This window comes from Dermacentor albipictus, chromosome 5 (assembly GCF_038994185.2).
Source record: "Dermacentor albipictus isolate Rhodes 1998 colony chromosome 5, USDA_Dalb.pri_finalv2, whole genome shotgun sequence".
In the NCBI taxonomy this organism is placed as follows: domain Eukaryota; kingdom Metazoa; phylum Arthropoda; class Arachnida; order Ixodida; family Ixodidae; genus Dermacentor; species Dermacentor albipictus.
Genome location: NC_091825.1, coordinates 18,153,564 through 18,177,232, shown reverse-complemented (window position 1 = coordinate 18,177,232; position 23,669 = coordinate 18,153,564). Strand labels below are relative to the sequence as shown.

General features: G+C 46.6%; 4 protein-coding genes across 6 annotated transcripts in view; 3 read left to right on the top strand and 1 right to left on the bottom strand.

The window, feature by feature from the left end:
• The first annotated feature begins 1,262 nt into the window (after positions 1–1,262).
• The window catches only part of LOC135906583 (UPF0462 protein C4orf33 homolog), a 182,605-nt gene continuing 160,198 nt past the window's right edge, over positions 1,263–23,669 (top strand). Inside the window, exons 1-2 of one of the 3 annotated variants that reach the window (XM_070539502.1) lie at positions 1,263–1,318; positions 4,887–4,975. In XM_070539502.1, the coding sequence (XP_070395603.1) occupies positions 1,295–1,318; positions 4,887–4,975 (113 nt within the window). In that variant the 5' untranslated portion in view covers positions 1,263–1,294. Of the gene's footprint in view, positions 1,319–4,680; positions 4,976–23,669 lie in introns of those variants that run through there. The other 2 variants (XM_070539501.1, XM_065438041.2) reach the window with 2 other exon arrangements.
• LOC139060404 (uncharacterized) lies at positions 8,923–11,632 on the top strand. Its single transcript, XM_070539499.1, has 3 exons — positions 8,923–9,096; positions 10,505–11,137; positions 11,472–11,632. The coding sequence occupies exons 1-3, from the start codon at positions 9,009–9,011 to the stop codon at positions 11,507–11,509; spliced, it is 759 nt and encodes a 252-aa protein (XP_070395600.1). The 5' UTR covers positions 8,923–9,008; the 3' UTR covers positions 11,510–11,632.
• LOC139060016 (uncharacterized) lies at positions 11,497–12,310 on the top strand. Its single transcript, XM_070538693.1, has one exon. It carries the CDS (start codon positions 11,618–11,620, stop codon positions 12,308–12,310), a length of 693 nt encoding a protein of 230 aa, XP_070394794.1. The 5' UTR covers positions 11,497–11,617.
• LOC135906582 (uncharacterized) lies at positions 12,616–17,580 on the bottom strand. Its single transcript, XM_065438040.2, has 4 exons — positions 17,491–17,580; positions 14,797–14,853; positions 12,973–13,717; positions 12,616–12,875 (listed from the first exon to the last, which is right to left on the bottom strand). The coding sequence occupies exons 1-4, from the start codon at positions 17,578–17,580 to the stop codon at positions 12,658–12,660; spliced, it is 1,110 nt and encodes a 369-aa protein (XP_065294112.1). The 3' UTR covers positions 12,616–12,657.

Sequence of the window (23,669 nt, the reverse complement as noted above, 5' to 3'; positions counted from 1 at the left end):
TTGTGTACACTGCCAGATGCCCGAAACACTGCAACACGTACTGTGCGACTGCCCAGCATATATGCTGGAGCGAAGGACGTTAGACAGTTTCCTAGCCAGCGTTGGCAGACAACTACGGTCGGAGGAAGCTATCCTCGGCCCATGGCCCGACACTGCAATTTCAGTGCATGGAACAAAAGTATTGTTGAAGTTCCTGCAGGGCACCAAGCTCGACGAGCGGCTCTAGCGAGGCAACTGTCTCATGTATACATAAGCACTCACCACTTCTCTTATCATCATCATCCATCCCAATACTTTCACTCCCCTTCCCTCTTCCCCAGTGCAGAGTAGCAGACTAGAGCGCACTAGCTCAGGTCGACCTCTCTGTCTTTCCAATCGATAAATTCTATTCATTCATTATAGAGTCACGCAGTGTAGCTATTCACAAAGTTTGCTAACGTGCCCGCGTCATGGTGGTCCTACTGGGAGTGCTGCTTTTCATGGTGATTTTAGTAGTCGCACATTTGCTCGTTCCAGTGATTTGCATTTTTCACTAATAAATTGCTGCAGAACAACGATTTACATGAAGTACAAATTGCGAAGCCGTTGTGTGCCCCGACGTACAAACTGAATGTTAAAAGCACTTGCAATCACCGGACCGAACAATGCCATTAAGACTGTCTCAGGCAAAACTGCTTCGGATTTCGTCACTTCTGTTAGTGTTTTCCAGAACCACAAGGCATCGTTTTGCAGCCTGTAGTAAACTTGTTTTTAAAGTATTCTCGCTTGCCTTTCCTCAGTTCGTTTGTTTTATTCTTAAGCTTCTTGCATGTTACTAAAATCTCCATATTATTCTGCCTCAGACATTCACCAAACAATTGATTCTGTTTATAAGTTCCGGTGTAGAGATCGTGAGTTATCCAGGGTCCCAGGCCTTTGTATGCATATTCCATGGTTCCATAGAAAAGGAGCTATCATCTATTGCTTAAATAGGGCAAAATATTGGTCTGCGCTTCATGTGCGCCATGCTCTTTTTATGGGGAATTTCTTTGAATTAGGCGCAACTGAAGACAAATATTTCAGACTCCTTTTTTTACGCGTTTGTGAAAATTCTAATTCACCCACAGTCGTGCGCAGCAGCCAGCCACGTTTTTTGGGCCACCTGCGAATAAAGCCGAGCAGCCGCCGCCAGCTTTCGGCGAGGCTCATCACGCAGTTGACGCACCACACTTCCGGTTTCAGACACAAGCTTTTTTCAGAGCGGCCAAACACCTGCGCTGAAGTGTTGCCTATTTGCGGAGTGCAATTTTCTACCATGGGGACTCTCATGCTACCGAAGGTACGCAGAAATTTAAGAATTGTTTAAAGAGAAATTCAGAGTAATGAAATAATCGAAACGTTGGCGCTTTTTGTTTCAAACAAGGTTTAGGAAATGTTGAACATCCGCTTCAGACTGCATGCTAATCGCTAAAGAGTGGAGAGAGTGCCGACTACGACAAGGCAATATTTCGTCCCCGCTTTTTTATGGTCATACGAGGGATGTGTCAGCCGGCCTTCCGCATATATACGTGCAAAAATTTCTTGTAGCTGTTGTGAGGAAAGTCATATTTATAGATATGGATAAACATTAGAAAGGTATGCTGAGCGGGAAACGACATGGTGCTGAAGTTAACACGCGACTGGTCCTTCGGTTTATATTTTTTGTTATTTACATAACCTAAAAGCCAACCCCAGGCATTACACGGTGGTGGGGCGGGGGATAAAACAATAAAAATGTAAAGAAAAAGTGAAAGACAGAGGCGGCAAATCTAGTAAGGCGAACAGTTACAAAGGAGAATGTAAGAAAGCTGTAAACCTACAAATTCGAACCCCATTCATATGGAGAAGCCATCACAACGTCTGATGATTGAACCACGGGACAAAACCGCCACGAGTGGAAACACTGGCTGGACGTTCGTAAGGATGAGAGGACGAAGGCCGGCACCTACGCATTTAATTGGGTGACATGAACAATGTCCGTAGAAGGACGGTGTAAGCTGGTTTGGGTAGGATTGAGGAAATCTCATCAGTCCTGTCTGATAGTTCCCGCAAAGCATGGTATATAGCGACCATCCTACTAAAGCATTATTGCTCTTACCAGGGAGGCCGATACGTGGATTTACCCTAACTACCACCACGTTGCTTCCACCAGTGAGGCTGACCTAGGCGCCGCGATGTACTTTGTTAAGACGTGGTATGGCAAACTATCACGGTTGCGCGCCACGAATTACGCAAAGCTAAAACCTTCAATTGGCGGCAGCGCCACATTAAAAGCGGGTTTAGTTTTTGTTCGCCGCAAATAAATGAAAGCGGTGAACTTGCTTCGAGAGAAGCAGGCTTCAGCCTGCTCCTCTCGCTCAAAACTTTTAAAGCCTGCAGGGACCTTCAAAATGGCATTAAAATTAAAAGCACTGCGAATAGTCATACACACGAAGTGAACACTAGCTTTACTTTTACATGTTCCGATTTGATTTATATGCTTGAATGTTCCTTGTGTGAGAAAAAATACATTGAAAAAACAGGATAATCAATGAAAGTGAAGTTAAACGGACATCGCGTGGACACAGCTAAAGAGCTTCCCACAGCCGCCGTTGAGCATTTCAACCAACCAGGTCATGAGTATGATGAACTTTACATATTAGAGTAAAATTTTCGCTCTGAACGAGAAGGAAAGTACACAGAATCGTACTTCGTCCACAAGTTCAAGACGTTGCAACCAATTGGCATAAGCATTTCAAAGGCAGCTTACAATATATTCTCTATGGTAAGTTTCAAGCCATAGGTAACAACACTTATTTATTTTCATTGGGTTACTTCGTGCTTTTTTTTTCATTGTTTTCTTTTTTGGTATATTATTATACATTTTCCATTTCGGAAATTTTTTTTTATTTTGACGAGCAACATTTTCAGCACCTCATTTTATTATCGCTTTCAGAGAGACGATAGCCCACTGACCGCCAGCGATGCACATAATGAAAGGGTGCTATGCACACGGCCGTTGACACGCCGGCTCACACACGGCCGTGTCACCAACCGTGAGCATAGTAGCCCTTCATTCTCAATTTTGCACCCTTGCCTCTAACACACCTTCCGTGGTTGCCCCACACCCTCTCTTCTTTGGGAGAACCCTACCTACATGTACTATGCCGAGGAAACCATATGTCGCCCTGAAAAGGCAACTCCACTTGTCGAAAGGTTGGCTCCAGCTTTCACCTGGTTCTCGTTTTGCTCATCGCCATAAAGGAGGGCATTCATTTCAGCAAGATACCAAGTTAAAGATGTATCTTGTAGTTTGAACTTTGCGTTTGCATATGACGAGGCATGCCTCGTAATGCATCGCAAGCTATCATCACGGAATCAATATCTGGATACTTTAATGTCTGTGCGATTTTATCAAGTGTAATGGCATAATATTGATCATAGTCAGTGTTGGAATGAAGGAGCTGTATACGGCGCTTTCGTGAACCTAAATAATTTTTCAAGCAATGACGACTAAACACGAAAAAATCGTGCTGCTTAAAATACAGTCCATTTCTACCGCTAAGCTTAACTTACACCTCTTTCTGAGCCCAACTGTACATAGGCGCGAATTATTGCCGGCTGTGGGTCATTTGTCCATCCGTGTCCATATTTGTCTGAAGGCTCAGATGAATTTTAGTGATATTTTGTATCCTTTGAAAGAGTAACAATACAGTTGTGGTTATTATTATTATTATTATTATTATTATTATTATTATTATTACTATTATTATTATTATTATTATTATTATTATTATTATTATTATTATTATTGTTATTATTATTATTATTATTATTATTATATACCTTACTGCATGGCTAACAACATAGAGAATGTCATTGTCACTAACTATGATACCAGAAACATGAGGCTGCATATCTGGCATCAATAACTGTTGTGGTGCATGTGTATAAAGCATTGCTAATAGAGCAAAAAAAAGCACTACCAGTGTGAAAAGTCACAACGAAAACAGATAGCCACAATACAGCTCGCTTTGCTAACCCAGTTTTGGGAATTACGAAGAAGAGATTGAACTTCACATAGCACAAATAATTTTCGTTTATATGTCGGGTACGATTAGAGGGAGAAATGCTGAAGATTCTTAAGGCAGGTAGGCAATTCCACCAGGCATTACTGCCTATAAAAATTAAATAGGAAGCACAAACTGTGATCGCGTGGTTGCTGAAAGAGGTACAGATCCTCTGCGTAGTTCAATTCCCAAGAATCATCGCGTTGGTCGAAACTCATCAGGTAGCAAGGGCACATCAATTTTGGGAATGAGCCATTGACTTCGCTGTGAATTAATTTAGCATTGCACAACGAGTCCTTTTCGAACGTTGAGGAATTCTCACTTTCATTTCCCTATACGTGCTTATTTGGGTTTCTGTCAAGGAAGCGTGTGCCGAAATAAATGAGAATAGTACCCTGCCATAGTTTCTTCCGGCATGGTTTCCTGCCATGCGGATGCAGATACGCATTTCCTATTAAGCGCGATATGCGGAAAGACGAAAGTTTGGGTCGCTTATGAAAACGGGCCGCACCACTGCCATCATCCTAGTAGAATTAGAGGAGAGAGAGAGAAATAAAGTACAATCAGGAGCCTCATTTACCGTTAGGCTCTGTGCTTCTGATGAGTAGCGACAAGGCAGGCGGATGAAAATTATTCGAGACGTAGCGTGAAGCGATGAGCCGTCAGCGGACGTCCGCCACGGTCAACCCCGATACGCAACGGGCGCAGCGACGGCTTGTCAGCCTGCGCGACTCGAATTGTTTGCAACAGTTGGCGCACTCAATCGTCGCGTTGCTGGTGTCGCCCGCTTCGGTCGACCTGTGGAGCTCCGACATGCAGGCATCTTCGGGTGGTTCTTCGGTGTGTCTCTACGCACTCCTGCTCTCCGGGGCGTTTTCCAAAGTACGCGCAGACGGAAACGAGCCGGAGTGAGTACTGGTTTCTGAATACTCTAGTGCTTGCCATATAGATTTGGGAGAACCATTGACAGCGTTAAAGTGACAGCAACATTACTAGAAACTAGTGATGACGCACATATTCAGGTCGTAACAAGCGACGGCGCTCATTAGTCCTGAATGGTTGGGATGGCTGCCTCTGAGCTAATACATGGCTAAAGACGAAATTGGAAAAAGAGTGAAAAAGTATAAATAATAATTCTACAGTAAATTCCTATGGTTGGACACATCCGCTTCAATTAGTGCCGATTGCGAAATGTAGGCACCAACAATCACCATGTCTTTCGAAAGAAATGCACTCGTATCTCTCTCTCTCACACAAACACCTATTTAAACAGGAAACGCTAGGACCACGTAAGAAAAATGGGACATTGCTGACATTTCGGCTGCAAAACCGGCCTTCGTGAGATACTCTAGCGTAGGCTGGTCCTGCGGCTGGAATTGCAGTAAAGTCCTCCTTTTTCCTACGTACTTCAATTTTTTCCTCATGTGAGCGTTTTTTTCGTGTCAACTGATGCTCCGCTGCTATATACATATGTGTACATTATAGGAAGCCAATAAACAAGGCTCCCCGGACCGCATAGAAGGATTAATTTCTACTTTTTCATTGAATTAAACAAATGATAAATAACTGAAAATTATCTCATTCAGCCCCCCCCCCCAAAAAAAAAAAATCTACTACTTACATTTTGTTGATTTTTCGTACCAGATTATATATTCACACTGTGCATACATTGTGAAAGTTTTTTTTTAATGGCGCTTTGTTCTTTGGAACGTTATGAGCGCATATGACAAAGTACGCTGGGCCTTCACGGGAGCAAAACCTGATGCAGGTCACGAAATATATGGGCTATTTCTTGGAGCTTCAAAAAACAGAAAGACTTGCAGCGCGGAGCGAAACGAAATTTTGCTCAATACTGCCTAACCTTCTTGTAGCAAAATTAGCATTTTAGTGAGAAATATTGTTCTCATGGAAAAATGTTTCCTTATCAAGTGTGTAACATGACTTCATCAAATAACAAGGAAGGGCTTTGCTGTTGATTTGAGAGGTGCGCATGATGCAAATATATTATTGACCCAGATCTAGATGCGGTAATTCACGATGAATACAAGCATTCAAAGCTAAAGCAGTCAGCATTTGGTTCTGTGCTAATTGAAACATTCAAAAGACTGGTGACATCTCCTCCAAAGAAAGTCGTGTGTTGCACTACAATACCCTATTATGATTGCTAGGTGTAATTTTCGTTGAATTTTCTGTCATTTCAAGAGGTGGGGTCAACGTCTGGACAATCAATCTGGGTTGCCCCACATTTACTGCTTAACTCTTCTCGATTGGCATAGGAATATACATAGTCTTTATTGCTTTCTGTTCCCTCCTACCCATCTTCCAATTGGTAATAAAGGATGCCTGAATCACCTTTTTTTCCTAATATAGTTCATGTGATATCTAAATGGTTTCTATTTATTTAAGTTTGCTCTAACACTGCTCGCTATTTTATTGAGCGGGAAGACAAGAGCATTGTCGTCTTTGGCGCCAGCAAGAACCAGGAGGAATAATAGCAATGTTGATGTAATTAAAAATACATTTATTTGCTGCAACAGTCTCTGATATTCTTGTAGCGAGCAAAAATATTTTGACGGAAAGCAGGTAAAAAAACCATCGCCTGCGTCGAGGTCAAGCGCCCTCTTGACTTCTTATGATATGACTAATAAAAATTGGGCCTCTCTGTTTTCTTTCTCCTCGTTCATATATATATATATATATATATATATATATATATATATATTGTTACGGGGTTAATGCAGTCAGAGGTATATTTACAAGATATTTACAGTAGTTGTAGCCGTGACAACATGGTAGACCGCGTGAAGTCTAGCGCTTCGTCTTCTTTCGACCAGAGTTAAAACATCTTCGTCAGCGTGTCACATGACCCCTGTGACTGAAGCACCAGCTAGCTGCTGGTTAGGAGGCGGGCGAGTGTTACATCTTAAGACGCGCGACGAGGCCCACGTCGCAGCGCTGCTGAGCCACGCTTGACTCAAGAGGGCCGATTTCGTACGCGACGTCAGTTACTTGACGCAGACACGGTCAGGGCCACAGTAGCGGGAAAGTAACTTCTCCGGCTGGCCAACGTGTCGCGAAAGAGACCAAAGGAGAACCAGGGCACCGGTGTGCAACGGACGTCACGATGGCGGGCCTCATATAGACCGATTTTTCGTAGGCGCCGCCATATTGTGAGCGCAGTGGCGCCGCCTATGAGCAGCGCCATACTGGCTTGGGTGAAAGCGGTCTTTTCCATGACAGATATATGCTCGGCGGCAGGTTCTGGCGTTTGTTTTCGCCGTCGTGCGGCCTGTTTAGTATGACGTGTGTCTTCTACGTGGTAAACGGTTCTGTGAGACGTGCTGAGGTGGTTTAAGGCGTCATGGCCGGAATTTCTGCTGGCGTTGAGGGGGACGGAACACGCAGCGCGATGTGTGCGCGCATATTCGAGACTACAATCAGCCTCGGAGATGAATTGTGTATTTCTGAATGTTCCAGTCACTAATGTGGCCTTATTGCAGTATTATCCTCTATTTCTAAGCTGCGGTTTAGGAGCCATGAAACATACGCGACGATCATAACAGCGTGAGCGTGGGTACCGTTCTGCTACGATAGGAGGTGTGATGTCATACTTTGACACGCGTTCAAACTGTTCGCTGCAGGTTACATTGCGTGACTACTTGGTTCAATGGATGACGTTTCCGCCCCTGAATAAAATAGTTTTGGCAAGTGATAGCAGCATACCTTACAGTCTGAATTACGCTTGTCCGCAAACGGACTGTTTACGAACTGCGCGAGCGTCCTAAGCAGTAGTAGGTGCTGGATTACATATATCTTTGTTCTATATACCGCATGGTCCAAGCATACCGCATCAGCTGTTATATATTTATAAACGTTGTGCGGCGTGACTATGCGAGGCCCTATTGCGGCGTTAGCGCGTTTTCGCTTGCTTTTTCTAGAAAGAGGATGATAACCGAATTTCCTTTTCGGTTGCGTTCGTTCCCTTCTCTACGATGCACTCACATGCATTACGGAATTTTGTAATTCTTTTTATGCGATCTCTCATATATTATGGCTGTGTGCAGGCAAAAAGGCAATGCCGAAGCGCACAGCTTACATATGTACCATGCTGGATCACCAACCGCAGTGATCGCTGTGTTGAGCAGCGCCATCGGCCTCATGCAGGAAGGCTAGCCTAGCCATATGGTAATTTCAAGCCTACTAGACTTGAAATGCCCGCTTAGATGTTTGTGGTTGCCTTAGGTTGGCCGTGCACGAGCATGCGCTCTTATACTTTATGTTTTACTCCCTACGCCAAGCGATCAGATATTGAGCAGATTTACCATTTCATGCTCCTGATACAGAGACACCGGTTTTCTTTGCTGAAATAAAACCGATACAAGCAAAATAGTTCACAACACATACACACACCGCGACTGATAATGTGCGTACATCGCGGCCGATAAAAGGTGTCACAGTTTCGCGCCCCCAAAAGATATTTCCGCCTATTGTAGTTACCGATGCACCGAAAGACTTCCCTGACGACCTCATATGAACGGAGATGGTGTAAATTTCACAGAGTACGATCTAAAACATCAAGAAATCGTTCCGCAGCACGCGACAGCAATACTTTCGAGCAGCGCCGTGCCGGATCGCCCAAGCCAGAGAGGAGGAAAGGCACTCTGCGCGCCCTATCCTCCTCGCCCCATGAAACGGTCTATAGACTACTTTACCTAAGGCAGCTGGGCGCCGCCATATGCATCATGCTAGCGCCACCTGTCGGCTTGCACCGGAAGCGTCATTGCCGCGTCATGCTGGGCTGTTAACTGCACCAGCAGTGCCTTTTGGCAACGTGTTCGTATGAGGTGTGCCGACGTTTGTGTCTGCGAATTCCTGCGGAATTTTCGTTAGCGCGTCGCAGACGCATCTTTCTGCTCGCGAAGTCTTCATCGCTGCTAGGAAATGGCCACAGTGGCCACAACGAACAGAAGCACGCAACCAGGAGCCAGCGGGCCCATCACCTTGTCGGCTGGGGATATGATCGACATCGGTGAGTGTGTGCGCTCAACTCGCAATGTTTTGCGCGTCAATTTCGCGTAGAATAAACAATGCATGCTGTGTTTCATCGTTCGCTGTGTCCGTGATCGCGCAGCCAGCAATTACATACGGGTGCGTCTGTGAGTTGTACTTTGAACGGGAGTGTTAGCAGCAGCTGTCAGCTCGCACGTTTGTGGCGGCGCGGACACCGCATCTTCCCATCGCTCGCTATCCTGCTATGAACAATATCTTATCGCATGACTGGTCTGCAACCAAGCTGCTTAGGATCGCTTCGCGGCGGTGTCCTACCGAAATCTTCGCTCTCTGTCGCAAGTGCTTTCCACTCAGACATGTGCGGAACGACGCAGTTTGTACTGATCTGCGATCGCGGAAAGCCGTCTAGCAGTCCTAATAATCCGCCCGCATCGCTGGCGTGCTACGAAGCCTCACCTCGCGTAATAAATGGAAACGATGTGGGAACGAAGCGATATCTACCGTCTCAGAACAACGAGCACTCCGCGGTAGCGCAGTGGCTATGGTGTTGCGCTGTTGGACTTAAGGCCGGCCGCAGCGTCCACTGCCGTGCATTGTGTTCACACTAAAGGAGCCGAGTTGGTCAAAGTAATCTGGAGTAGCCCACTACAAACAACATTTAATGTTTTAATGAAGGGAATGTAGGGACGTTGCAATCTGAGCCATGGGCATGACAATGTCGCCTCCAAGTGCATCTCACAGTTTTTTTATTTGAATTATGGGGTTTTACGTGCCAAAACCACTCTCTGATTATGAGGCACGCCGTAGTGGAGGACTCCGGAAATTTCGACCACCTGGGGTTCTTTAACGTGCACCTCAATCGAAGTACACGGGTGTTTTCGCATTCCGCCCCAATCGAAATGCGGCCGCCGTGTCCGGGATTCAATCCCGCGACCTCGTGCTCAGCAGCCTAACACCATAGCCACTGAGCAACCACGGCGGGTTATCTCACAGTTTAACACATATGAGATCGATGATCGGTATTCTCCCATCTCATGTCCCCATTGTATTTGATAACCCACCCTGGTGGCGTAGCACGTTGCGCCATGGCGTTGCGCTACTAAGCCCGGGGACGCTGGATCAATTCTCGGCCGCGGCGGCCGCATTTCGATGGGGGTGAAATGCTAAAATGCCCGTGTACTGTGCATCGGGTGCACGTTAAACAAACCCAAGTGGTCAAAATTAATCCCGAGTCGTTCTCTACTGCGTGCCTTGCAATTAAATCGTGGTTTTGGCACGTAAACCCTCAGAATATAATTTTTAATCATTGTATTTGTTGCTGCAGTATATGTAAATATTGTGCGCAAGGAAGCTTGATTAGTTATTCTTACAGCGTTCTAGTTTTAGCCTGCATATTCACTCACTGATTGATGTCACCTATTTTTCAGATGGAGTGACTTACGTGCACCCAATGTTTGTCAACAGCTGGGTGGACGATTTCAAGGCATGGCCAAGTGTGTCTAGCGCCCACATTGTGTGCTACCTCATCAAGAGCAAGGCGTGTGACCTCAAAGAAGCTGAGGCATACAAAAGCCTAGACTCCTACAATTTTCTACAGAGTGGCTGGGTGGGCCAGGTGCTTTGTCACAATGTTAACGCAGACTTAGTGTACCTCAAGGTGGATGTTAGACCATCGCAGGCCATAAATCAAAAGCCTTGGACAGCATGGGCTTGCGTAAGGCACACCGGACAGGTGATCACTGCTGGTTGCTCGTGTATGGCTGGGAAAGCAAGGGTTTGCAGCCATGTTGGTGCACTACTGTGGAAAGTCGATATGGCTGTGGCCTCGGGAATGACCGGCACATCATGTACTGACCAAACAGCTCAGTGGAACAGGGGAACAAAGAGGAATGTGGAACCTGTCCTGCTTGAAGATATGGACTTTAAGCTGCAAAAACGAACTGTGGACTCCGAAAACAAGGCCCCAAAACCCACACAAAAGTTTCATCACTTCGGAAATGATGTAGAGCTGATGAACCACATTGGGAGGAAACCATTTTCAGATCTCTTCAACATTCCTGGTGAGGGCACATTTCCTCCAACATGAAATGAGTGCAGCTGTGTTAAGTGAAATGGCTTAAAATTACAGCGGCGGTTGTTCCTTTGAAACCCAATTTTTTTTTGCCACTGTATGGCATCAGTATGTTTTTTGGCATCGACACGCATACGTTAGGAGACTGACAGGTTATTTGTTGCCATTTATTTAACATAATGGTAATGCAAATTGTGATAGGTGTTGGTGCCTGTCAAATACAGTAGATATCATGTTTGGTTATTGCACATCATTATATATACAAGTGGTGTTAGCCGGCACAGTGCAGTGTGGATTGTGTGTAATTGCTTTATATCTTGCAGGTACGTTGCTTCATAGTACATTGAATGCGGCTGCTTAGGACCCACATGCTACTGATCTGCCAAGCCAGCCTCGCCACTCACATGCAGACCCTTTGGAACTCCCAAACGGCTGCCACCCTTGCAGAGTATTTTATCAAAAGTTTGTTATGCTTTCGAATGAAGGACGGGCTTCCCTTGCATTTGCCACTAGGGAACAGGGGTGCCCGCTATGGCGCATGGCCAGGCGCCTTCGCATAACTGCATCAAATGTGAAGCGGGTTCCTAAAAGGGAAAGCACTGATCCCTCGAAAGCTGTTTCTGCGCTTTCAAATTCAGGCTTTACCGGTAATGCTGCCACAAAGCATGGGCTGAAGTATGAAGCCATTGCAAGAGTAGCATTTACGAGGAAGACTGGTTTGGCTGTAGCGCAGTCGGGTATGGTAGTGAGCAGTACACATCCTTGGCTGTCTGCAAGCCCTGATGGCATCTGTGCTGATGATGTTCTAGTTGAGATCAAGTGTCCCGCAGTTTCAGATTGCACGGTATTAATTGAAAAGGGAAAGTATGATGTTAAGCTTGTGAATGGGGAACCTGTGCTTTGTCCAGGTGGCAAAAATGGTTACTATGACCAAGTGCAGTTTACCATGTTTTGCTGTGGCAAAAGCACCTGCTATTTTTATGCGTGGTCGGCTGAAAGTGATGTCATTGTAAATGTGCCTATTGACACACGGTACATTGAACATAACTTGAAGAGGATCAAAACATGCTACTTTTTGCATCTCCTGCCTCACCTTGAGGACCTACATTATAAGAAAAAGCTGGCTATGTGCAAAAAGTATGACGAGATTTGCAATTTGTGATGAGCAAGTGAAATTTTATTTGTTCATAATGTCTGCTTCACTGGAGCCATCCAAGTATATTGAGTGAATAAAAAAACATTCAACCACATTTTAACACCTTGGCTTCAAGTCACTTCCATAAGCTTCACAGGTACGAAACCAGTGAGGTTACAAAAAAATTGGCAGTGGCTTAACTCGGCTATGCCAGGATATACGTAGCAAAAGCTAAGGCATAGCATGGTTAGCCTTGGTTAATCTTGATTCCAAGTCCAAGCCAATAAAGCTTTCCCTTTAAAACGGCATTAGTGAAGTTTACCCTACTCGCTTCTCAGAGTGCTTAAGGCTAAATTAAAGTACACACGGGACATTTATGCTTTTGTCTGTTCGTTGATGAGCGGGCGTTTAAGGTTACAGAGTCCTGCACAAACAAGGACAATTTTGCTGGCATACTTTCTTGACTTGATGGGCAGTACTTGCTTGAAAATTCTGTACGTCTTGATTCGGTTGATTGCCCGCTCAACATGAATTCGTAGCGATGCGATGCGCCTAGTTTTGGTGACTTCACTTTCAGGTAGCTGATCCTTTCCTAAGAAAAAAAAGATGAAGAGGCAATCATGTACATGTAATTACTGTGTAGCTCTTAAGTTTATGGAGGTTATGAAAATACTATTGTGGACACCTACCTTTTGTAAATGCAGGCCTGTTCATTTTAATCCCTTGAGCCTCAATATAAGGGTCAAGCTTGAAACCACGGTCTGCCATTATCTCATCACCTGGAAGGAGGTACTCTTCTACTCCACATTTCTTTACAATGTATTTGTCTGATGCCCTGCCTCCATACACATCTGACACAAACATTATAAATCCATTTGGTGCTATGACGGTAAGAAGTTTCATCGTGTTTGCAGCCTTGTATTGGCTGTAACTTTGTGATCTGGCCATCAGTTTCCGTGGCCTTTGCATTAGTGCTTCAGTGCAGTCGAATATGCAGGTTGCCTGACTGTACTCGCTGTTTCTGAAACTCTCAGGCATGCTTGCCCGCAACCTTGAGCGTGGAAGCCACACAACAACTTCTTGCATGATCTTCACCAGGTCATCCAGCACTCTCGAAAATGTTCTAGAAACATAAGCTACAGAGACCTCGAACCATCTCGCTAAATCTCCACAAAGGAGGTCAAGTCTACGCCTCATGAGTGTCAATAACAGCTGGTCTTCGATGGTCAAGAGCTTGCGAATTGTCTTGTCTTGAGTCTTCAGTGCTGACACGAGCTTGTAAAATGCAGCCACAGAAATGCCAGTGTAAAAAAGAATGTCATCACTGGTCAGTGTTCGATAGGAAATAGTTCTCATGGTCATAGAAAGTCTTGTGCTGGTGTAGGAATGGTCCGCTGGTGGCAGTTCCCATTGTGTGGAGCTATCTTTCATCACCTACAAGAAAGCGGAAAGGCATGTCATGATGTAGAACACGTTAACATTACAAAATATTACCTTTGTATTTTTCCTTGTCACGATGTGCTCGGTTTCGCTTACGTGAATCTGACAAAATGACAGTTTTGTGAGAAACTTAAACACGTCATCCGGCAACTCAAATCATCTGTGTGCATACTTACGTCAACTTCGTGATCTGATATTAAGCTCCCACAAACTTCATTTTCTGCAACACTGCTGTCTGGAGTAGCTACACCATAAGTGAAAGCCTGTAAACAAAGCACAGCAGCAATCACCACTGCAGTGTCAAACAGGAAGTAGACATGATCATGTGGAGAGGACAGTGCCTGGTGCCTTATCCAATGTACATCTGACTAGTGAATATCCAATGTGAAGGGAAACCTGCAGAAGAAATTGGCAGCTCAGTTCCACTTGAAGCAGCATATGAAAAAGCCTGAATTGTCCTGACCACTCACATCTGGTTCACAAACTGTGCCACAGCTGGGAAACGTATCTTCATTGCACTGAGCCTATGAAAGGAGAAACCATGTGAATGTGTGTACTTCTTAAACAGGCACCGTGTTCAGAAGCCTAGACTGGCTGTGTGAGCACTTACATCTTCATTCCCCAAAACATTGTTGAATGATGTGGTTTCCATGTGTGCTGCAGGCTGTTGAAGTTGAGTTATCTTTAAATATGACAATATAAGGAGGCAGAAGAATTTGCACGACTGCTTACTCTTTCATAATGTGTAAAGAATTGAACAGCACTTGTGCCAATAAGTGGTGCAGGCGGTCACTCACAGCTGGTTCACTTTCAAATGCATCAGTGAACACTGAAGGCTCACTGTGGGAAGTCTCCTGTTGAGAGAATGATAGCAACAGTTGGCATGGTTTTGTCGTGTCTGGTGTACCTGTAAGCTTAAGTTGTTGGCATGATTGCTTACTTCTGTTTCCTGACATGCACAAGTGCAGTCTAGAATTGTCTTGGCACTATCTCCAACCTGGTATGCGTAGGACACATAACAGTGAGCACATATTCTCAGTGACAGTATGTCAAGACAGTGAATGCTTACTCACATATTCCAAGCTGTCCAAAAGAGAGGTGAATGTGGAAGCTTGTGCATCATAAGTGACCTGTAAAAACACATCAATAGCTTTAAACCAGTTGCATTGACAGAACTTCCGCTGACCTACATAGTTATGAAAACTTCACAGCGCGGGAAAGACCGAGTTGGGGCATTTCCAATAAGTTAAGTTACTTGTAGGCAAAACATCAACTAGCTAAGTTCTTGTTCTGAAAGACAAGCTTGTTTAACAAACGAAATATGTTCCCCTATTGTGGTACGTAGCATACTTAAATCTTTCTCGTGACTAATTGGCTACATTGTTGTTATAACGATACACATTGGCTATTTTCCATAGTTCAATTCACTGGTATGTCCAAATTCTGACAAATTAGACCAAAGAAAAGCCTTACACTCTGCGAAGGAACCTGACGTGACTCTTCATCTCGTGTGTCTCTGTTCGTTTTTCTCTGGAATTGAAATAAATCATTATCAGCCACACAGTGACAACAATCTGTACACTTGCCTTCCGCTTAGTTGGTGCTGGCCTATCTTCGTCACGGTTCAGGCGTCTGCGCCCAAAGATAACCTGAAATATTACGAAGCTTTTTTATTATCGCAGCTAAAGATTCGTGGGTTTTATGTGCCAAAGCCATTGACAAAATTATGAAACGCACTGCAGTAGAGACGAACTTATTAATTCTCACAACGCGCAGTTCTCAGACCACCCAAGCATTAGTACAGGATTGTTTTTGCGGTTTGCCTCCATAGAAATGTCGCCGCCTCGCCTGCGTATCGGCACCGCGACTTCAGCCTTGGCAGTGAAACGCATTAACCGCTAGGCCACCGCAGCAAATCTATTATCGCAGCCAGGAACGGAGGCTTCGATTCAGCAACAATTGCTGATAAATCGCCACGGACAAGCGAAGCGACGAAGATGTAAAAAGTTAACGTCTCACCAGTTAGATATGTCCGCACCGATAGCATGAAGCCTAGTTCAATTGTAACATTTCACAGCACCACTATCGAGCATGAAACTGCGGCAGGTTTCATATTCAGGTTCGGCAGAAATCGAGGGGCAGAAATAGCTACAAGCTACGGTACATGACTTCAAAGCTTTTTCACTAGAGCTGTAAAGGCCCAATGTCCAAGGCACTAATTATACGAAATGCAGTGCTTTAGAACGGGTCAGGTAGCGATGAACAAGTGTTCACTTACCTTTCGCTGGTAACCCAAGTTCAGCATCGGCAGCGGGTTTTGCTCCGTGCGTTTTCCATCAACGAAATGCGCAGAACACACGCGTGAATTTCTGTTTGGCACGAAGTCTTTCCTGTTTAACAGAGAAGTTCACTGACGACCCAAGTCGACGTTCGCGGGGAAGCGGTGCAACAGAAACATATCGCAACCACATTGCTCCTTCTTCACAGCGTGTTTTTCGCACAAGCTATCCGCGATATTCTTTCGTTTTCGCTGGTTGTTGCCACAACCCACCACTACACAGTGCTGACCCGACGGCGTAGGCGTGGTGAAAGGCATTTCTACTGTTAACCAGCGCACGCAAAAAGGAGAAAACACATTGAAACAGGCACGCGTCATCTTCTGTCGAGCAAATTTAACAGCCCAATGCAAGAGGGCCACTCTGGGTTACCGGAAACGGAAACGGCGAATCGAACGCAGTGCTCCTGGTTCGAGAGTATCCCCGCTCTCTCCGTAAAATCGTGCATAGGTGCCGCTGATTGTCCTGCGACTCCACAAGTCGACGTCGGGCAATATAGCGTGCTTCTTGTGTTTTGAGTATGGCTTCACAGGCGTACTCGGATGTGGAATTCTGACTAGCAGGCAGAGCGGTGTCAAAAGGTAGCGTCGGGTCGTGGCCAAACAAGAGAAAGAATGGAGAGAAGCCTGCGGTATCATGGCGAGACGAATTATAGGCGAAAGTAACGAACGGCAGCGCAACTTCCCAGTCGCGGTGGTGAGCGGAGACATACATGGACATACATGGACAGCAGGTCAGTGAGGGTGCGGTTAAGGCGCTCGGTTAGACCGTTCGCTTGTGGATGGTAAGCAGTAGCACGTTTGTGTTTAGTGACACATGAGTGTACAATGTCATTGACAACTTTATAACGAAAGTAACGGCCTAGGTCGAAGAGGAGCTGTCGAGCGGCGCCGTGGTGAACGATGACGTCGTCTAGGAGGAAGTCGGCGACATCGGTTGCACAGCTGGTCGGTGGTGGTGGTGGAAAAACTTTATTAATTATTGAGAGGGAAGAGGGGAGTAAGGAAAAGGGTAGGGTGGGAGGGAAGCGGTTGCGTGGGTCCCTATTCCAGGACACCAGTGATCCTGGCTACTCTCTCCGCCTGGTCCAAGAGGCCCCTTTGGGCCCCCAGCCCCGGCCGAGCGAGGAGGATCTCCCACGACAGCTGGTCGGAAGAGCCCGTGTGATTGCATATCGGGTGGCGCAGTCTGTTGCTACAGCAATCCACTTTTTTCCCAAAGCAGACGTAGGAAAAGGGCCTAAAACATCAACACCTACACGGGAGAATGGTTCTGATGGCACGACAAGTGGTTGAAGGCGACCAGCAGGGAGTGTGGTCGACTTCTTGCGTCGTTGACAAAGGTCACACGCAGCGACATAACCGCACACGTCGCGGTATAGACCAGGCCAAAAGATGCGGCGACGAACGCGGTCATAGGTCTGTGACATGCCAAGGTGACCTGCAGTCGGTACATCATGAAGCGGGGTGAGAACAGTCTGACGCAGATGCTCAGGCACAGCGAAGAGTCGGTCAGGGCCATCCGGGTGCATGTTAGAACGGTACAATATACCATCTTGAAGTTGAAACATGCGAAGGGAAGGATCTGGCATTGTTGAAGTGAGCCGTTGAACAAGGTGTTTCAAAGAGGTGTCCCGACGTTGTTCGGCTCCTATATCGCGAAAAGCAACCAGACAGAGAACGGTGACAGGTATGCCGGCCGTAGAAACGTCAGGAGGCTCGACAGGATGACGCGACAAGCAGTCTGCACCTTGATGTAACCGGCCGGTCTTGTATACAACTGAATAGTTGTATTCTTGAAGACGCAGAGCCCAGCGGCCAAGGCGCCCTGAAGGATCTTTGAGGGACGAAAGCCAACACATAGAGTAGTGATCAGTGATGACTGTGATTTGGTGGCCGTACAAATAGAGGTGGAATTTACCCAATGCCCAAACGAGAGCCAGGCACTCCAATTCGTTGATAAAATAATTGCTCTCCGCAGAGCAAAGAAGGCGGCTGGCGCAGGCAATAACGTTCTCGCCCTTGTGATTTCTTTGCCTAGATAATTCCAATACCGTGGCCACTGGCATCGGTATGGACTTCTGTTGGAGCTGAACATCAATATGAGCGAGAATGGGCGGGGACGTAAGTATCTTAATCAGCTCGGTGAAAGCACCAGCTTGCTCAGGGCCCCAAATGAATGCAGCGTCTTGAGGAGCTGACTGAGAGGGCGCGCAACGGTCGCAAAATTTCGGACAAACAGACGGAAGTAGGAGCAAAGGCGCAAGAAGCTGCGAACATCCTTGGCACAAGTTGGCACGGGAAAGTCTTTCACTGCCCGTGTTTTATCGTGATCAGGGCGTACACCAGAAGAATCGACGAGATGGCCGAGCACAGAAATTTCAGGACGACCGAAGTGGCATTTGGACGAATTTAGTTGTAGCTCCACCGGACGGAAAACAGATAGGATCGTCGATACGCGTTAAAGGTGCATCGCAAAAGTCGGAGAAATAAGGTCACGTCGTCCAGGTAACAGAGGCAGATGGACCACTTGAAACCGTGCAGGAGGGCATCCATCATTCGTTCAAATGTGGTCGGGGCATTACATGAATGGAATGGCATCTCTTTGAATTGATGCAGGCCATCGGGAGTAATAAAAGCTGTCTTCTCGTGGTCCATGTCATCGACGGAAATTCGCCAGTAGCCAGAGCGAAGGTCGATGGACGAAACATATTGTGCTCTATGTAGGCAATCAAGAGCATCGTCAATGCATGGTAGCGGATAGACGTCTTTCTTTGTTACGTTGTTGAGGTGTCGATAATCGACATAAAATAGCCAACTGTTGTCCATCTTTTTCAGTAGTACAACAGGCGATGCCTATGGGCGGCAAGAACGTTCGATGATGTCTCAAGAAAGCATCTTGTCAACTTCATGTTGGATGATATGTCGCTCAATAGGTGAGACGCGCTAGGGTCGCCGATGGATCGGGATCGCATCACCGATGTTTATTCGATGTTTTACGAGAGATGTTTGTCCTATAGGGTGCTCTCCAAGGTCGAATATGTCCCAGTATGAGGCAAGGAGGCAACGTAGTTCTTAAGCACGCTGGGGCGGAAGATCAGGAGCTATCATTTTTGTAAGGGCATTCAAGTCGGAAGCGGCAGGGGATGTAGCAAGAGTTGAACACGAGGAGCTGTCACAAGTTAAAGCCAAAGTGTGGTAGTCTCTGGCTGGCGTTATTTGCGCTAGGGTATTCCGTGAGGGATTATTTGTGCACGAGTCCAAAGTTCACAAGCGGAAGGCAGGACGTGTTGTCCGAAATGGTAATGACGGTGCAAGGAATAGGAACGTTATGCGAGAGCAGGGCATCCCGATTATGGGATACGATGTAGTCACCGTCTGGTACAGGTAAAACAGGAGAGACGCCTATATGGGTAGCGGCACGGTGAAGGAGGCGAATATGCTCTGTGGAACATAGCCGTATCGGAGCACTATCGGGAGATTTAATAGCAGCAGGTAGAGCGAGTTGCACAATACCAGCAGAACAGTCTATCAAAGCCGAATACATAGACAGAAAGTCAAGGCCCAGGATAAGGTCGCGAGCAGCCCCCACCCCCCACCCCATCCCAGTGCTGTAGAACATAAAATAAAACAGCAGTGTGATGTCCGGCGACACTCACGCGAGCCGGACACATGCCAATAACGGCTGGTGTTCCACCATCGGCGGCTTGGACCACAGGCGACGGGGCAGCAGTGAGGACTTTCTTGAGACGATTCCGAAGCTGAACATTCATCACAGATACGTGCGCTCCAGTGTCAATCAGAGGCGTAATAGGTACACCATCCACGTTCACTTTAATGAGGTTCCGATGTGTTGGCAAGGTCAAAAGAGAATTTTTGCGTCGGGTCGGTTTGGCAGCATGAACTCCAGATGTTGCACCCATTAGTTTTCTGGAAGGATGCGCCGGAGGGATGTAGGGTACGGTGATCGGCGGGATGGGGGTAATCGGGAGAAGTGGCGACGTGGCAAAGGATAGCGGCTAGAGCGGGTAGGAAGAGAAGCGTCGCCAAAATTTACTGCCTTCGTTCGCGGGTAAAACCGAGGAGCAGCATGAGAGCAGTGGGATGGGTGGTAGGACCAGGGGGTTTAATTCCACAAAGCCCCGCAGTGACGTGAAATATGGCCGATACGGCCACAAGTGAAGCATATAGGCCTGTCGTTTGGAGTACGCCATTCGGCCGGGTGCGATACTGCGTTCGGGCATTGAGGCTGCGGGTGCGTATGACAGTGATGGACTGAGTGTAGTCAGGCCGATTACCTGAGCAGACTTTTGTCCATTCTTGGCGCACGACGGACTGGATCAATGAGACGGCCGACTGGAAAATGTCGGGGCCATGCGTTGGGGACGGGACAGGAGATGCGGTTTCTATTTCACGTCGCATGATATGGAGGATGTCATCAGAGCGATTGGGCGTGGGCGGACTGCGGAGGCCTTTGCAGGTGGACGTAGCAGCCATGTTGGGAACGCGGGGAAATGGTTGGGCATTGCGGCGACTCTCGGCTTCTCGAAACCGCCGGCATTCGGTAATAATGGCTTGCACAGTGGAAGAAATCTTGAACACAACGAGATGGAGGGCATCATCTGCTATGCCCTTAATGACATGTGCAACCTTATAAGGTTCGGACATCTTCGGATCCAATTTGCGGCACAGAGCGAGCACGTCCTAAATGTACGGGAGGTAAGATTCAGTGCACGTCTGGACAGGCGAAGCGAGTTGTTTTTGGGCGGCGCGCTGACGTCCAACAGGCTTGCCAAACAAATATTTGAGGTTCTGTTTACAAATGTTCCAGCAGGTAAGTTCCTCCTCGTGGGTCTGAAACCAGACTCGTGCCGTGCACACGAGGCAAAATATCACATTAGCGAGCATATTGGTTTGGTCCCAGTGGTTCCTGGCGCTCACTCGCTCATATAATTGAAGCCAGTCTTCAACATCAGTGTCGTCGGTGCCAGAAAAGGTTCCTGGGCCGCGGGGTTGTGCTAGAATACTTGTGGGCGTGGGTGCCGGCAGGCGCGAAAGATCCTCGCCTTGAGCTGGCATTGTAGATGCAGCCAAGGAGCGCCCGCTTCGTAAATCCGTCTTGATAATGTTCCCGCAACATCCACCAAAAATGTTACGGGGTTGAAAACAGTCAAACGTATATTTACAAGATATTTACAATAGTTGTGCCAGCTGACAACATGGTAGACATTCATTACATGGTTCATTATACCGCGAGTCTTTAATCTGGCAGCTTTGATGCCCTCAAGCACCATGTGTGCGGGTCTACTGACCAGTTCCCTTCACCGAACAAGTTCATGGATACGTGACGCCTGCGGTAGAAAAGACGTTCGACATCCACCGACAAGGACGCGAGTGGTGGCGCTGGCTAATGCTCCCAGGCTTAGTTCCAGTGGATAATCAAATACCACAGAAAGTGAATCTACGTAAACATGACGACGGAGGTCAGGGGCACTCAGTGGTTCGATGAGGTAATTCACCGAAGACGTGCGCTGGGCAATGCGATATTGTCCATCGAAGCGTGGAATAAATTTTGAAGAGAATCCAGGTGCTTTCGAAGGTACTGGCAGCCAGACGAGGTCACCGGCAGAGAGGGAAGGTAGCGCATAGTGAGCCTCATCGGGCCTTCTCTGATGCTGTTGCTCAGCTGTGGTGAAGTGGCGCGCTAATTTGCGGCACTCCTCGGCGTGTCATGCTGGAATAAAATCGAGAATGCCTATGACACATCGGGCTGGTAGGGCAGTAATGTGTCCGCGGGGTGGGATGAGCGACCGCCGTAGAGCAAAAAGTAGGGAGAAAAGCCAGTGTAGTCAGGGTTGCACTGTTGTAGGCAAATGTGACAAATGGTAGATAAGGTCACAAGCTGTGCGGTCATATGCGGCGTACATGGCCAGCATGTCACCCGGGCTCCCGCTGAATCTTTCAGTTAGTCCATTGGTTAGGTGGGCGGTGGTGATTCGACGAATAATGTGGCAGTGAGCGAGTAGAGTTTCGACAATCTCAGAAAAATCGAGACCGCTGTCGCTCAGAAGTTGACGAGCTGGGCTGTGATGGAGGATGAATCAGCGCAGCAGGAAAGAGGCTACGCCGCGTGCTGCGGCAGCAGGGAGTGCTGCTGTAGCCTCAGCGTACCGCGTCGGGGGCGATAATCCAGCTTTTAGGAATGACAGATGTCGTATGCACGTCTGCAACGCGGTCGATGCCTATTAGAACAGTCAAATGAATAAGGAGAAAGGCGGGCACAGGGAGCGTTAAAAAGCTTTCTTTGTCTTCTTTTGTGTGAGTTTCCAATATCTTCGCGTCGGCAAAGGGCTTAGTTTGAATTGTTCAAGCGGTAGAGATGCTGCACTCTGCGACGTATTTTCTTTCCGTCAGATTTTTTCAACAGACAAAATGAACATGATTATTACGACCAGCAAAGGTATTTTTCGATTTTGAGCCAGGTCCTACAAAAGTCTTGGAGATTCTTTTTCGTCTATAATAAATACGATGTCGCCTAAATTTGCTTCAGTGTAAGAAATTACGTTGACCTAGTAAGCTTATGGTTTCTGCAAAGTATCTTTCTTGCGCCATCTATTCCAGAAGACATCACGGCCAGCTTGTCGTCGCCTTCAAGGTCTCTTCATCCTTTGTAAAATTTGGCTCCTTCGCCGCAGTATTGTCGTCATGAATGGAGACTAGCCATTGGACGATAAGAACATGAGCTGGTGTAAGTGATGGATCTTCGAGCTGAGTTGATATTGTTGTCAATGGGCGCGAGTTGACCAGTGATTAAACTTCTGTCAGTTCACTCTATAATTCAACGATGTTCAGAATAGTTGTCTTCAAAGCTTGGCTGCGGGTATTAGCGTTACCAGAAACCACCCCACTTCCAACAAGTTTTACTTAATTCTATGTTCTCTGGAGTACTGCAGCACGCGTTTGTTTCTAACTGAGTCCCAGATTCCTTTTAGTCATTTTGATGTCCTTTTGAACGTGAGAAAGTAGTCGGAACACACTGTTCTGCAGACACCTCTTGCTGTGAGCCGTGTGTATGCATCTTTGTATGCCGTACTGAGGCTGCACATAAGTTCGAAGTGAATTGCACGAGTTAAGATAATGATATGTGCTTGCATTGGGCTCGAAGTAGTTGCGCGGTAGCACGTTATCTATACCCACAGTGAAAAATGGTTCATATTCTGCCACTCTATCGTTGGGTAGAGATGCGAACAGCTTACTCATTGGCTTAGCTGTACATAGTCTGCGCATGCTACAGGGACCAATAATTTTTATCACCATTTGTCGAACTCTAATGCTGGAGTAGTCGCACTCATGGTGCAGGTCAGTGGTTCTGTCTTAATTGAGCTCGTGTGTCAAGCAAACCAACGTTTAGAAGGCGTCGGTGCTCTCTTTCTATGACTTGATGGGTGAATTATTGCTCTGCCGAAAAACAATGGGATGCTTGTCACTGTTCGTAAATTATGAACCCCGAAATCTTCCACCCACTCTCATCAAATTGTCTTCATCTTTGTATGGAGCAAATTTCACAAGGGCAGTATTGGACGCATAACCTTCGCCAAACGCAATTTCTTG

Bases quoted from the DNA above. Each gene is read 5' to 3' on its own strand.
- LOC139060016 (XM_070538693.1), top strand. From the start codon at position 11,618: ATGCTTTCGAATGAAGGACGGGCTTCCCTTGCATTTGCCACTAGGGAA.
- LOC135906582 (XM_065438040.2), bottom strand. From the start codon at position 17,580: ATGGCCCTGACCGACTCTTCGCTGTGCCTGAGCATCTGCGTCAGACTG. The intron at 14,854-17,490 runs GCATGTCACAGA...GTGTTTTTACAG, and splicing joins ACCGACTGCAGGTCACCTTG to GTCACTTATGATGCACAAGC. The intron at 13,718-14,796 runs GTGAGTAAGCAT...GCTTTCTTGTAG, and splicing joins TTTTGGACAGCTTGGAATAT to GTGATGAAAGATAGCTCCAC.
- LOC139060404 (XM_070539499.1), top strand. From the start codon at position 9,009: ATGGCCACAGTGGCCACAACGAACAGAAGCACGCAACCAGGAGCCAGC. The intron at 9,097-10,504 runs GTGAGTGTGTGC...CCTATTTTTCAG, and splicing joins TGGGGATATGATCGACATCG to ATGGAGTGACTTACGTGCAC. The intron at 11,138-11,471 runs GTGAGGGCACAT...TATATCTTGCAG, and splicing joins AGATCTCTTCAACATTCCTG to GTACGTTGCTTCATAGTACA.